At 37.5% G+C, this 15,555-nt stretch overlaps 1 protein-coding gene across 1 annotated transcript in view; it reads right to left on the reverse strand.

Annotated features, from left to right (window-relative positions):
* Positions 1-1,985: 1,985 nt before the first annotated feature.
* Positions 1,986-15,555, reverse strand: part of ACAD11 (acyl-CoA dehydrogenase family member 11) — a 108,478-nt gene continuing 94,908 nt past the window's right edge. The window contains exons 18-20 of the mRNA XM_038570863.1: positions 5,874-5,990; positions 4,747-4,856; positions 1,986-3,702 (exon numbers count right to left, since the gene is read on the reverse strand). Of these exons, the coding sequence (XP_038426791.1) occupies positions 3,588-3,702; positions 4,747-4,856; positions 5,874-5,990 (342 nt within the window). The 3' untranslated portion in view covers positions 1,986-3,587. The remainder of the gene's footprint in view (positions 3,703-4,746; positions 4,857-5,873; positions 5,991-15,555) is intronic.

The following is a 15,555-nucleotide window of genomic DNA, read 5'->3' on the forward strand; positions in this document are numbered from 1 at the left end:
GTCATTTCGAAACCATGTAGCATGGCTGACTGTCTCAGGTGTACTGCTGTATAGTGACTCCCAGGGACAGCCAGCCTGAGGACAGCCTAGAAATGGCTCTGAGCTCCCATGCTTACAGTCAGTCCATTCATTCACCATGGGCCAAGGAAAAGCATCCCTCATCTTTTCCTTCTTTGGAGACTGGAATTTTCTTTTCAAAACAACCCTCACTATTCTTTGTAACATTGTATGTAAATCAAATGAAAGGTAGGGGAGAGAAGTGAATATGGGCCACATGGAGTGACTTGCCATAGGGATGGTTGAGTATATGGCAGATATAGATAAAAACAGATGAATTGAAATAAGTCAACCAGCAATTGCACCAGATTTCCTCAAAGATACGGGACAAAATTACCACAAAATTTTAAGTACCAGACATAACCTTTAATTTTTTTAAAGATTTTATTTATTTATTCATGAGAGATACAGAGGGGGAGAGAGGCAGAGACACAGGCAGAGAGAGAAGCAGGCTCCATGCAGGGAGCCTGATGTGGGACTCGATCCCAGGTCCCCAGGATCACACCCTGGCTGAAGGCAGTGCTAAACCACTGAGCCACCCGGGCTGCCCCAACCTTTAATTTTAATTGTTCAGAAACCATCCTGATTTCTAAGTCACAACTTTTAAAACTAGAAATAAGGTTCGATAGCTTGGGTTGTAAGATTTTATCTGCTTCAAATGAGGAAACCTTATAAAATATTGTGGTTTAGAAATATCTAAGTGCTTCTACATAGCTTCAATGATTATCACAATACACTCTCAGTAGGTAAAGCTCCTCTAGATTAAATGGTTAATCCCTGGGTAGGGAAAGAAAAATGAGGTGCAGAGAGATTAAGGCTCAAAGGCAAATGTTTCAGAGGCCCATGTGACACACAGGAATCAGAGTCCAGGTCTGTCTGTGTCAAATGTCTGCTCTCCATTCCAGGAAGACATTTAAATTACCTTTGGACATCAATAAATGTATGTGATGTGTATGCTAATAAAACAAGAGTTTTAAAGTTTTTAGAAATAAAAATATTTCCACTTGAACATTTAAAATTTTACCAGTTAATGGTCCAATGGCATGCATACTAGAAAGGTAACAAGAAACAGATGAAATTAAGTTTAATAATAAATTTTAATTCAGTACAGGCATACCTCAGAGATGCTGCAGGATTGGTTCCAGACTACCACAATAAAGTGAATGTGGCAAAAAAGGAAATCAAACAAATTTCCTGGTTTCCCAGTGCATATAAAAGTTATATTTACACTATACTGTACTCTTAAGTATGCAATAACCATTGTCTAAAAAAACAGTGTAAACACCTTAATTAATGCTTTAGGGTTGCCTGGCTGGTTTAGTGTGTGGAGCATGGGACCTCTGATTTCAGGGTTGAGAGTTTGAGCCCAACGTTGGGTGAAGCGATTACTTAAAAAAATACTTTATTGCTAACAAAAATTGCTAACCATCACCTGAACTTACTTTTTTTTTTTTTTTTAAGATTTTATTTATTTATTCATGAGAGATACACAGAGAGGGGCAGAGACACAGGTAGAGGGAGAAGCAGGCTCCTTGCAGGGAGCCTAATGTGGGACTCGATCCCGAGACCAGGATCACACCCTGAGCCAAAGGCAGAGGCTCAACTGCTGAGTCACCCAGGCGTCCCCATCACCTGAACTTTCAGTGAGTCTTTTTGCTGGTAGAGGGTCTTGCCTCGATGTTGATGGCTGCTCACTGACCAGGGGAGCGGCTGCTGAAGTTCGAAATGGCTGGGGCAATTTCTTAAAATAGGACAATGAAGTCTGCTGCATGAATTGACTCTTTTCCTCATGAACTAATTCTCTGTAGTGTGTGATGCTATTTGATAGCATTTTACCCACAGGAGAACTTCTTTCAAAATTGGAGTTAAAACTCTGAAATCCTGCTGCTGCTTTATCAACTAAGTTAATGTAATATTCTAAATCTCTGTCATTTCAACAATCTTTACAGCATCTTGATTTTTTTTTTTCACAGCATCTTGATTTACCTCAAGAAACGACTTTCTTTGCTCATCCGTAAGAAGCAGCACCTCATCCATTCCAGTTTAATCATGAGATTGCAGCAGGTCAAATGTAATAATAATGGATGACTTTGAAATACTGAAAGAATTATTAAACTGTGACACAGAGACCTGAAGTGAGTAAATGCTGTTGGAAAAATGGCATGGACTTGCTTGATGCAGAGTTGCCACAAACCTTTAATTTATAAGAAGTTCAAAAAGTGAAGCACAATAAAACAAGGTATGCCTTATATTTGCATTTCATCATTTCGATATGTAATCACTACTTAAAAAGTACTGAGATATTTTACCTTTTTTTCATACTAAGTCATCAAAATTTGGTATGCATTTTACACTTACTCTGTTTCTTAATTTGGATGCTAAATTTTCAGCCAAAATACTGTACTTAGACTTCATAAAATTTACATTTGATAAAGTCAATTCACATACCCAAGTTATTGCAAAGCATACTTAAAAGTTTCCCAGTAACTGAGTTAAGAATCAGTATTTAATTAAAATTCTCAACAATCAAAAGTTCCTCGGTTGCACTAGGCACAATTAAAGTGCCCAAGAGTCACATGTGGCCAGTGGCCATTATCTTGGGCAGCACTGATTTAAAGAGCTACGAGGATGTTTGCTTAGGAGGTTGATATTAACAGGGTGGCATTCTGAGAAGACAGTTTGTAAGGTCTTCTCAAAATTAAAGAACTTTTTGTAGCTTAAACTACCCACTGTTCTCATCAACATAGTATACTTAATTAAATTTTTTCTTAATATTTTTTCATAATATGCATGTTTTATTTATTTATTCATTTTAAAAATTTATTTATGATAGTCACACAGAGAGAGAGAGAGAGAGAGAGGCAGAGACACAGGCAGAGGGAGAAGCAGGCTCCATGCACCGGGAGCCCGATGTGGGATTCGATCCCGGGTCTCCAGGATCGTGCCCTGGGCCAAAGGCAGGCGCCAAACCGCTGCGCCACCCAGGGATCCCTATGCATGTTTTATAGCAAACTTGAAACTGTATCAGATTTTATGTATAAATGCTTTCTATTGAATTAGGAAAAGGCTTCTCTGAATTCTAAAGTGATTCTATCAGCCACGTGTCTTTCTCCAGTGCAAATATGGTAGTACTACAAAGTGTTCAACTACCCCTTAAAGCCCACCATAGTTTATACAAGCAATAACTCCTTGAATATTTACTCAAATGGAACAATTCTTGGGAATCAGTAAGTGAAGATATGTTTATGCCTATGGTTTAGCTCTCCAGTTTACTTCATTATTTCTTTACAAGTTGAGTGTTTGAAAAATAAAGCCTAACACATGGTAATAAGCTAAATGATGGCAGCTATAGAATTTCTTATTTAACTTAAACCTTTGTGACCCTTGAAATTATAATACCCAATGATCAAAACAGATGCTCAGATCTTTACTGAACATGAGTAATTAAGCCTGTGCTCACACTGGTGCAAAGCTGGAACAAGGCACAAATGCCAGAGCCGGTGAAGTGTCTGGTGAGACGCCGCCGCCCCCTACATCTTGGACTTCGCGTCTCTGGCTTGATCCCGCAGCTCCATTGCTGCGATTGTTGAGAGGTGGACTTCATCAGGCCCATCTGCTAAGCGCAGAGCCCGAGTTAGGGCATACCTGTGAACACAAAAGGAGCAGGAATAGCAGGAGTTATCTAGGAGGAACATGGTGCTTTAACATCAGTCAGTCTGACTCTAAGCCAAGACAATTCATTTTTGAAATCTTGCCACGGCAGTGACAAGAGAAAGAGCACAAAGAGAATCAAGGAGAGTAAGCCACTGAAAGTTCTCACTTTGGGAAGAGGAATCTTAAATGGCCCAGTGCAATGGGCTTAATCTCAGTCTTGGTTTGCTTTAGGGTTCTAGAAGTTGCTAGAACTAAGAGATATCTTAGGTAAGCCACAAGGAATGAAGTATAATACACTATACACTATAAATATGTGGTAATATATTTCATTCTTATGGTCAAAAATTGATGGGAAAAACTGTGGGGCACCCAACTCATCTCCAGTGTCGGAGAGAAGGTATCATGGGGACTGTGCAGTAACGGGCACTGGAGAGTTCAACTCCCAGCCTCCAGGACATGACATGGTCACTGGCCTGAGGCATCCCTGCGGAGGTGGCAAACAGTCCTAAAGACATACCTAAGCCTGGCTCTGGGTGCCCTTTGCCATATGTGCTCCTGTCTGATCATTCTGGTTTCAGGGTGAACCCCTATGTCATTTCCTCAATACCCACGAACCCCAATGTCCCCCCCTCAGTGTAAAAGTTGACACCATTGAGTGAAGGGTATAATTGTAATCATAAGAGTAACCATTTATTGTACTGGGCACCTGTATTACCTCATTTAGCCTTCAATTATACTTTAAGTTAGTATCTTTTTTTTTTTTTTAAGGTTTTATTTGTTTGGGAAAGAGAGCATAGGCGGTGGGAGAGGGAGAAGCAGACTCCCCGCCTAGCAGGGAGCCCGATGAGGGCCTCGATCTGAGGACCCCAGGATCATGACCTGAGCCAAAAGCAGATATTTAACCAACTGAGCCACCCAGGGCCCCCGAGTTAATATCTTTCTTTTCTTAAACAATTAGGATCAAAGCAGCTGTAGATTTTTAATTCCATTCTAAGCCTGTCAAGTGTAGATGATTACTAAGTGACATCTACTTACATATTAGCCAGAGGGAAATCCTGGGAAACGCCTGCACCTCCACATACTTGGATTGCCCGGTCAATAATTTTGCAGACAGCCCTAGGGGCAGCCACTTTAATCATTGCAATCTACATAAGCAAGATATAAAAAGAATGTTTCTTTCTTAGACAATACACAATGTGGGAAAATTTGATATAATCTGTATTTTCTCTGTGAAATGAGACAAGGGAACTTTCCCACATGAATTCACCCACTGAAACAGGATCTTTGATGGAAGCCAACAAAGAGATCTGTTGTAATGTGGCTAGTGGCCATATTTCAGTCAATACAGACATTCTGGAAAAATCTCTTCCAAATCATATTTTATTATTTATAACTTGTCTTGTTTCCAAAAGGATTTAAGGCAGCTGATAAATCACATCATCACCTTAGGGATCATAAAAAGATTTTAAGAGCCTTCATTAATCACTTTTCTCTTAGCAATTTTTATTGGTTTTTAGAATGAATTGAGTGATCATGTTCTTACTCCATATAAGCCAGAAACATAAAAAGGTAGGAGAGGCATTTTTTTTTTTAAGATTTTATTTATTTGTCAGAGAGAGTATATAAGCAGGGGGAGTGGGCAGAGGGAGAAGCAGACTCCCCACTGAGCAAGTAGCCTGAAGCAGGACTCGATCCCAGGACCCTGCAATCATGACCTGAGCCAAAGGCAGATGCTTAACCAACTGAGTGACCCAGGCGTCCTGAGAGGCATCTTTCATGAAACATTTATACTCTGTGGTAGCAAAGTGCTATGCACTCTTTATCATCTTAGTCACTCTTCACTAGAACCCTAGGCCATAGGCAGAAAGGTCAAATACTTTTTGCTCAAGGCTACCTGGCAGAAAGTGCCATCCTGGGTATAATTCCAAATCTGCATAGTCTAGGATTTCCCTACACTCTGTTGCTGCATCCCAAGAATGCTGAAGATATTCTGCATCCTGAAAATCATTCCCTAAAAAAGTGACATATATTTATAATCTTAATACTAAAATCACATGGAAGCTTCCAAAATTCTGAGTGCCATCAAGGTACCACAAAACCTGAAATGCCCAGTGGGAGAAAGGAACTGAAGGTTTGGCAGACTGTGGTCCAAGGGACCTCACCTCCTTCTTAGCGGCAGCGCTGCCCAAAGTGTCAATGCTGTGGGCGGCTTTCAGGGTCAACAGACGTATCTTCTCAATGGCAATGCGGCTTTCGGCAATCCAGTGAGCCACAACCTCCTGCAGGGGGGGGAGCAAAGGGAGCAAAAAGGAGTGATAAACTGGCATGAGTCCATATCTATCACAACCATCTGACACACTGTAGGCCAAGGACTGTTCCCAGCCTTACTGTTTTTTAATGGAAGAGTTAATTCGTTTGATATATACCAACCAACCATATATTTGTGGAATGCTACAGTTAACACTGCTAGATGTTGGAAAAAAATTGTATTTGCTCAGAAAAATAATTTATTTTGGATATCTTGATATCTAAAGTCAAGGTGGCTGAACTGAGCAACTGTCTTATTGCCAGAACATTCTTCACTAGCCCTCCTGAATGCTAATCTCATAGTCTTACTGAAACTTGGATAAATGTCTGATGGTGGAGTTGCTTACAGATAATCGAGATGATCCCCAAGGACAATTTTAGTGTGGGTAAGGTGCAGCAGTCTGCTGTTGTGCTATTATTTAGTAACAGTGACCTTTACCTTTGAGGAATAGTTCTATGAATTGTACCACATGTACAGATTACTGTGACCAAAGTCAAGATACAGAACAGTTCCATCTCCCATTAAAGCTGCTGCCCCTTTTTAATCACACCCTCCCGAACCCCTAAACTCTTGCAACCAAGGATCAGTTATCAGTCACTACAGTTTTGCCATTTTCAGAATGTCATATAAATGGAATCATGTAGCATGTATTCTCTAGAGGCTGGCTTCTTTCCCTCAGCATAATGCTTTTGAGTGTCACCAAATTGTTCTGTGTACCGTCTATTTTTTTTTTTTAATCACTGAGTAGTATTCCACTGTAAGGATGTATCAGTTTGTTTATCCATTCACCTGCTGAAGGATATTTGGGTTGTTTCTAGTTTTTGGTGATTATTAACAGAGCTTCTGTAATCATGTGCATACACATTTTTGTATGACTATACTTTTCATTTTTTAAAGCAGATGCAGGGAACAGAATTATTAGATCATCTGGTAAATGCTTATAAGAAACTGTCAAACAATTTTCCAGACCAATTGTACCATTTTGCATTCCCACCAGCAGTGTATAATGGTTTTAACTGCTCTCCAAAACATCAGCACTCAGTACTGTATTTTTTAAAAATATATTGGTCTTTTTAACAGTGTGCAGAGCAATTTCATGTTACTTTAAATTTGCATTTCCCTATGACTGATGATGTTGATCACCTCTTGATGTGCTTATTTGCCATCTATATATTCTCTTTGGTGATACATCTGTTCATGTCATTTCCCCAGTTTTTAAATTAGGTTGTTTTCTTACTGCTGTTTGGAAATTTCTTTATTAAGGATACAAATCAACAGTCACAGGGGCAATTTGCAAATATCTTCTCCTAGTCTGTAGCATTTTCATTCTCTTAATAGTGTGACTTTCAAAGAACAAATGTGATTAAATTTAATGATGTCCAATTTGCCAATTTCTTCTCTTATGGTTGTGCTTTTGGTGCATATCTTAAGAACATTTTGCCGGGCAGCCCTGGTGGCTCCACGGTTTAGCGCCACCTTCCGCCCAGGGTGTGATCCTGGAGACCTGGGATCGAGTCCCGCGTTAGGCTCCCTGCGTGGAGCCTGCTTCTCTCTCAGCCTGTGTCTCTGCCTCTCTGTCTCTCATGAATAAATAAAAACAAATAAAAAGAACATTTTGCCTAATCCCAAGTCACAAAGATTTATCCTTATTTTTTTTTCTTAAAAATTTTATAGTTTTACCTCTTACATTTAGATCTATGATTTATTTGGAGTTAAATTTTGTGTGAGGTGTGAGGTTAAGGACAAGGTGCATTTTTTTGCCTATGAATGTCCAACTGTTCCAATAGCATTTACTATAAAGATTAACTTTTTCTCCATTGAACTGCCTTTGTACCTATATAAAATATCATTTAACCCTATATTTTTATAGATCTATTTCTGGACTCTGTTCTGTTCCAAAGATCTATGTGTATCTCTCTCTGCTAATACCACATAGTATTTAGATGAGGTAGTGATTTGATTCCTTCAACTTTCTTCCTGCTCCAGCTTTTTGTTATTTTACTTTCTTTGCATTTCATATAATTTTTAGGGCCAGACTGCCTATATATCTACAAAAATGTCCTGCCAGGATTCATACTGGAAATTCTTTAAATCTGTAGGATTAATTTGAGGAGAGCCGACATCTTTACTGTTGGTCTAACAGTCCGTGAACACAGTATTTCTGTTTATTTAGGTTTCCTTTTATTTCTTTTACCAATTTTATAATTTTTAGCATTTGGATGCTACACATTTTGTTAGATCTGTGCCTTTTTAAAAGCCTATTGTAAACAGCATTTTAAGAATTTCAGTTTCCATTTGTTCATTGCTAGTGTATAAACAATAAATTAATTTTATGTGTTGATCTTATATCCCAAGACTTTGCTAAGTTCCATTAGTTCTGGGAAAATTGTTTTGTTTGGTAGATTCCTAAGGATTTTCTATCAATCATTTTGTCTGTGAATACAGATAGTTTTACCTCCTTTCCCCCCCAAACTATATGTACTTTTTTTCTTGACTCACTGCATTGGCTAGGACTTCCTCTATGATGAAAAATAGGAGTGGTTAGAGTAAACATCCTTGCTTTGTTCCCAGTCTTGGGGGAAAAACACTTAGTCTTTCATCATTAAGCATGATGTTAACTGTAAAATTTTTTAGATGCTCTGCATTGGGTTGAATAAATTCCTTTCTATTCCTAGTTTGCTGAGTTTTTATTATGAATACTTGTTAATTTTGTCAAGCGCTTTTCTGGATCAGTTGACATGATTGTGTGCTTTTTCTTTTTCAGGCTACTATGGCAGATTATAAAAATTACTTTTCTAAGTAATTTTTGAATATAAATCAGCTTTGCATTCCTGGGATAAACCTTACTTGGCTGTGATATAATATTCTTTTTATATATTGCTGGACCTTATCTCCTAGTAGGTTTTTGCATCTATATTGGTCTAGTTCTTATCTGGTTTTGGATTAGGGCAATTCTGTCCTCATAAAATAAGTTGACAAGTGTTTCCTCCATTTCTAATTTGTGGAAGAAGTTGCATAGAATTGGTGTTATTTCTTCTTTAACTATTTAGTATCATTTATCAGTGATACCATCTAGGCCTGATCATTTCTTATTTCAGGAGCTTTAAAAGTATGAATTCAACTTCTTTAACAGTTGTAGAATACTCTGATTATCTATTTCACCTTCAGTGAGTTTTGGTAGTTTATGACTCTTAAGGAATTAGTCCATTTTATCTAAGTTGTTAAATTTATATGCTCTGCACACTTGCCAGAATGTGTAGGTTTCAAGGCCCAGACCTGGACTTAAGGAACCTCCACTTCAGCTCAGCTCCAAGCTCCATTCCCCAATTCAGCTTTTCCCAGAGAGTTCTGCATTGTATTTATAGGTACCTACATAGATTAATAATGTTGTCACTTCCAGTGACTTCTACTTCCAGAAAGATGAAGTAGATGCACTTTTCCCTATTTTCTTATTGAATATAACTAAAAACCTGGGATTTTCTATAAAACAAACACTGGTAAATAGAAGGAGGCAGACTGGCTAAGCTAAAAGAATAATACGGTAGTGAGTTCCCTGGGTTTTCTTTTTGCCTAATACATCCTAGACTTGGAGCTGAAAAAGTCAGCAAATTGAAAATGCCCATGAGCACCGACAAAATTTTTTTTAAAATACCCCCAACAAAAATCTACTCTACCTGAAGGTTTGGATAGGGGCAGCCTAGCAAAACAGAAAACTTTTATTTTTTTTTCAAAAAAAGATTTCATTTATTTATTTGAGATAGAGAGAGGGAGAGAGAACACATAAGCAGTGGAGAGGAACAGAGGAGAGGGAGAAGAAGACTCCCTGCTGAGCAAGTGTGAAGTGGGGCTCTATCCCAGGACCCTGAGATCATGACCTGAGCTGAAAGCAGAGGCTTAACTGACTGAGCCACCCAGGTGCCCCCAAACAGAAAACATTTAAAAGTCACCAATCACAAGGAAAGAGACCGAGAGAGGAAGAAAGAAGCAGACAAGAACAACCAGAAAAGAATTAGCAAAATGGCAATAAGAACATATCTAGCAGTTGAACATCTGCCTTCGGCTCAGGGCCTGATCCCAGGATTGGGGATGGGGCCCTGCATCAGGCTTCCTGCATGGAGCCTACTTCTCCCTCTGCCTGTGTCTCTGCCTCTCTCTGTGTATCTCATGAATAAATAAATCTTTAAAAAAAAAAAAGAGAGAACATATTTATCAGTAACTACTTTAAATGTAAAAGGTCTAAATGCTCTAGTCAATCACATCATAGAGTGATAAAATGGATTAAAAAACAAAACAAAAAAAGACTCATCTATATGTTGCCTACAAGAGACTCACTTTAGACCTAAAGACATATAGAGACTGAAAGTGAAATGATGGAAAAAGATATCCTTTGCAGATGGAAGTGGAAAAAAAAAAAAAGCTGTGTAGTAATATTTAGACAAAACAGACTTTATTTTTTTTTTTTTTTTTTTTTTTTTTTTTTTTTTTTAATTATTTTTTATTTATTTATGATAGTCACACAGAGAGAGAGAGAGAGGCAGAGATATAGGCAGAGGGAGAAGCAGGCTCCATGCACCGGGAGCCCGACGTGGGACTCGATCCCGGGTCTCCAGGATCGCGCCCTGGGCCAAAGGCAGGCGCTAAACCGCTGCACCACCCAGGGATCCCCAAAACAGACTTTAAAACAAAAACAGTTGGGGCACCTGCCAGGCTCAGTCATTAGAGCATGTGACTCTCTCAGGGTTGTGAGTTCAAGCCGTAGGTTGGGTATGGAAACGACTTAAAAACAACAACAAACCACAACAAGAGACAAAAAAGGGGATTATATAATGATAAAGGGATGAACTGAACAAAAGGATATAACAAATGTAAATGTCTATGTACCCAACATTGCAGCACCTAAATACATAGAGCAAATATTAACAGAGAGAAATTGACAATAACCTAATAATAGTAGGGGATTTTAGCACTCCACTTAGATTAATGGATAGATCATCCAGGCAGAAAGTCAACAAGGAAACAGTGTCTTTGAATGACACATTAGATTAAATGGACTTAGCATAATAGGGAATATTCCATTCAAAAACAACAGAATACACATTCTTTTCAAGTGGACATAGAAAGTTCTCCAGGATAGATCACATTAGGCCACAAAATAAGTCCCAACAAACTTAGGAAAATTTAAATCCTGTGAAGGAGTTTTTCGAACCACAATGATATGAAACTAGAAATCAATTAAAAGGAAGAAAAATGGAAAAAGGCCAAACATGTGGAGGCTAAACAACCAATGAATTAACAAAGATATCAAAGAAGAAATTTAAAAATACATGGAGACAAATGAAAATGAAAACACAATAATCCAAAATCTATGGAGTGCAGCAAAAGCAGTTCTAAGAGGAAAATTTATAGTAATATAGATCTAGAAACAAGAAAAATCTCAAACAATCTAATCTTACACCTAAAGTAACTAGGAAAAGAACAAATAAAGCCCTAAGTTAGTGGAAATTAGGAGATAATAAAGATCAGAGCAGAAATAAACAAAATTAATAAACCATTAGCTAGACTCATCAAGAAAAAAACAGAGAAGACCCAAATAAAATTAGAAATGAAAGAAAAGGGCAGCCCAGGTGGCTCAATGGTTTGGCGCTGCTTTCAGCCCAGGGCATGATCCCAGAGTCCCGGGATCGAGTCCCACGTCGGGCTCCCTGTATGGAGCCTGCTTCTCCCTCTGCCTGTGTCTCTGCCTCTCTCTCTCTGCTTCTCATGAATAAATAAATAAATAAAATCTTAAAAAAAAAAAAGAAATGAAAGAGAAGGGACAGTTGACACCACAGAAATACAAAGAATGAGAAGAGACTACCATGAACAATTATATGCCAACAAAATGGACATCCTATAAGAAATAAATAAATCTCTAGAAACATACAATCTTTCAAAAATTAATGAGGAAGAATGACTACTGGTAATGAAATGATTCAATAATAATAATAAAAAATTCTCAACAAACAAGAATCCCGGTCTAGATGGCTTCACAATTCTAACAAACATTTAAAGAATAGTTAATACCTATTCTCTTCAAACTATTCCAAAGAATAAAAGAAGAAGGAAAGCTTCCAAGTTCTTCCTACAAAGCAGCATTATGCTGAAACCAAAACCAGATGGACACTACAAAACAAAACTATGGGCCAATATCCCTGATGAATATAGATGCAAAAATCCTCAACACTACATTCAATGATACAATAAAGGATCATTAACCACAATCAAGTGGGATTTATTTGGGCGATTCCAGGATGGTTCAGTCAGTATCTGCAAATCAATCAATGGGTATACCATAGTAACAAAATGAAGGATAAAAATCATATGATCATCTCAATAGATGCAGAAAGAGCATTTGACACAATTCAACCTCTCTTCATGATAAAAACTCTCAACAATGTGAGTATAGTGGGAACATACATCAATATAATAAAGGCCATATATGACACTCTACAGCTATCATACTCAATGGTGAAAAACAGAGCTTTTCCCCTAAGATCACAAATAAGACAAGGCTATTCACTCTAACTACTTTTATTCAACTAGTGAGTTTACACCCATTCTTCTCAAACTATTCCAAAAAATATAAGAGGAAGGAAAACTTCCAAATTCATTTGATAAGGCAGTACCATCCTGATACCAAAACCATAAAGACACTACAAAAAAAGAGAACTATAAGCCACTATCTCTGATGAATATAGATGTAAAAACCCTCAACAAAATAGCAAACAGAATCCAACATTACATTAAAAAATCATTCACCATAATTAAGTGGTATTTATTTCCAGGATTCAAAGATGATTCAATATTCACAAATCAATGTGATACATCATATCAATGACAAAGGATAGAAACCATATGATCATTTCAACAGATGCAGAAAAAGCAATTGACAAAGTACATATGTTCATGATTAAAACCCTTTGCAAGGTAATCTCATCAAAGAAACTGAAGTCTCAGCAAAGATAGGAAGAAAAACCAATTAGATATTTTATAGCTGAAAAATGTAATAATTTAAATAAAAACCTCAGTGGATGGGCTCAATAGCAGAACAGTGGGGACAGAGGAACAAATCAGTGAACTGGAAGATAGGACAATAGAAATTGTCCAGTCTGAACTACAGAGAAAATAGAATAAAAATTATTTTTAAAAGAACATCATCCTAGGGACCTGTGAACCAAAACAAAACATCTAACATTCATGTCATCAAAGTTCAAGAAGAAAAAGAGGAAAGACTGAAAAAATAAGTGGTGAAACTTTCCAAATGTAGCAAGAGACAAAACCTACAGATTTAAGAGGCTGAGTGAATGCAAAGCAGGATAAACCAAGGAAATTCATAGCAAGACACATCACAATTAAACTTCAAAAAAATAACACAATTATAACTGCAGCCAGAAGAATGACACCTTACTTATACGGGTATGTTTATATGCCAGAAGAGAGTGGCAGGATATTTTTCAAGTACTAAAAGAAAAGAAGGGTCAACACAGGATCCTATACCCAATGAGGATATCCCTCAGGAATAAAGGAGAAATCAAGATGTTCTCAGATAAAGAAAAACAAAAAAATTGTCACTTGTAGACTCCTAAAGAATGGCTAAAGGAATTTCCCTAAACAGAAGAGGTAAAAGAGGAAATCAGGAAGAAAGAATGAACGTAGTAAGAAAATATATAGTTAAATACAATTGGTTTTCCTTTGCTTCTTGAATTTCCTTTATAAATTTTTTGAAGATTTTATTTATTTGAGAGACGGAGATTGAGAAAGAGAAGTAGAGTGAGGGGCAGAGAGAGAAGACGACTCCCCACTGAGCAGGGAGCCCAATGTGGGGCTTGATCTCAGGATCATGACCTGAGTCAAAGGCAGATGCTTAACTAGATGGACCTGAGCCACCCAGGTGCCCCTGCTTCTTGAATTTTCTAAATTATGCTTAAGAGTTGAAGCAAATATTTTAATACTGTGATGTCATTCTAAATTTATGTGAAACAAATATTTAAGACAATTATAAATGAAGGAAATTAAAGGGATTTCAAGGGCAGCCCCAGTGGCGCAGCAGTTTAGCACTGCCTGCAGCCCAGGGCGTGATCCTGGAGACCCTGGATGGAGTCCCATGTCGGGCTCTCTGCATGGAGCCTGCTTCTCCCTCTGCCTGTGTCTCTGCCTCTCCCTCTCTCTCTGTGTCTCTATGAATAAATAAATAATAAAATCTTTAAGAAAAAAAGGGATTTCAATTAAGGGAGGTAAAGTTTCTATACTTCACTCAAAAAGGTAAAATAAGGACACCAGCAGACTGATAAAATACATGCATATATACAAATATGTATATATTCATATAATGTAATACCTAGACCAACTACTAAAAGAGCTATACAGAAGGGTACACTCAAACATTATAGATAAAGCAAAATGGAATTCGAAAATGTTAAAGGAATGCAGGAATAAAAATAATGAAAAACAGAGAACACAAAACAAAACATTAAATGACACACTTAAGCCATAATGTGAATTACTACAAAGACTGTTAGAGCGGATTAAAGAACAAGACCCACCTAAGTGCCAATTAGAAAACAATTCATTTTCTTTTCTTTTTTTAAAAGATTTTATTTATTTATCCATGAGAGACACAGAGAGAGGCAGAGAGAGAGGCAGAGAGAGACACAGGCAGAGGGAGAAGCAGGCTCCATGCAGGGAGCCTGACATGGGACTCGATCTTGGGTCTCCAGGATCACGCCCTGGGCTGAAAGTGGTGCTAAACCGCTGAGCCACCAGGCTGCCCAAAATTCACTTCAAATATAATGACATAAGCAAGCTAAAAACAAAAAAAATTATGTAGTATGTAAACATTAATTAAATGAAAGCTGGAACAGCTAGCTATATTACTATCAGATGAAGCAAACTTCTGAACAAAGAAAATTACCAAAGACAGATAGGGTCGTTATACAATGATAAGGGTAAATCCATCAAGAAGTAGCAGCTAAAAAAAAAAAAAAAAAAAAAAAACCTAAAAAAAAAAAAAAAAAAAGAAACTAGCAACTATCCTAAATGTGTATGCATCAAACAATGGAGCTGCTGAATACGTAAAACAAAAACTGATAGAAATGAAAGGAGCAGTAAACAAATCCACAATCCTGATTGGAGACTTCAACACCTCTCTCTCAACTACTGATACAATTAGAAGATCAATAAGAATATAGAGGAATTCAACACCATCAAGCAACAGGATCTAATAGACATTTATAGAACATTCCACCCAACAACAGAATTCACACTCTTTTCAAGTGTCCTCAAACATATAGAAAGATAGACCATAACCTGAGCCATAAAACAAATCTCAAAAAATTAGTAAGAAATGAAATAATACAGAGTTTGTTCTGTAACTGCAATAAGATCAAACTAGAAATTAAAAACAGAGTAACAGGAAAAACTCCAAACACTTGGAAACTAAGTAACACACTTCTTAAACAATTCTTGTGTTAAAGAGTCTCAAAGGAAACTGAAAAATA

This window comes from Canis lupus, chromosome 23, assembly GCF_011100685.1.
Source record: "Canis lupus familiaris isolate Mischka breed German Shepherd chromosome 23, alternate assembly UU_Cfam_GSD_1.0, whole genome shotgun sequence".
NCBI classification, from domain to species: Eukaryota; Metazoa; Chordata; class Mammalia; order Carnivora; family Canidae; genus Canis; species Canis lupus.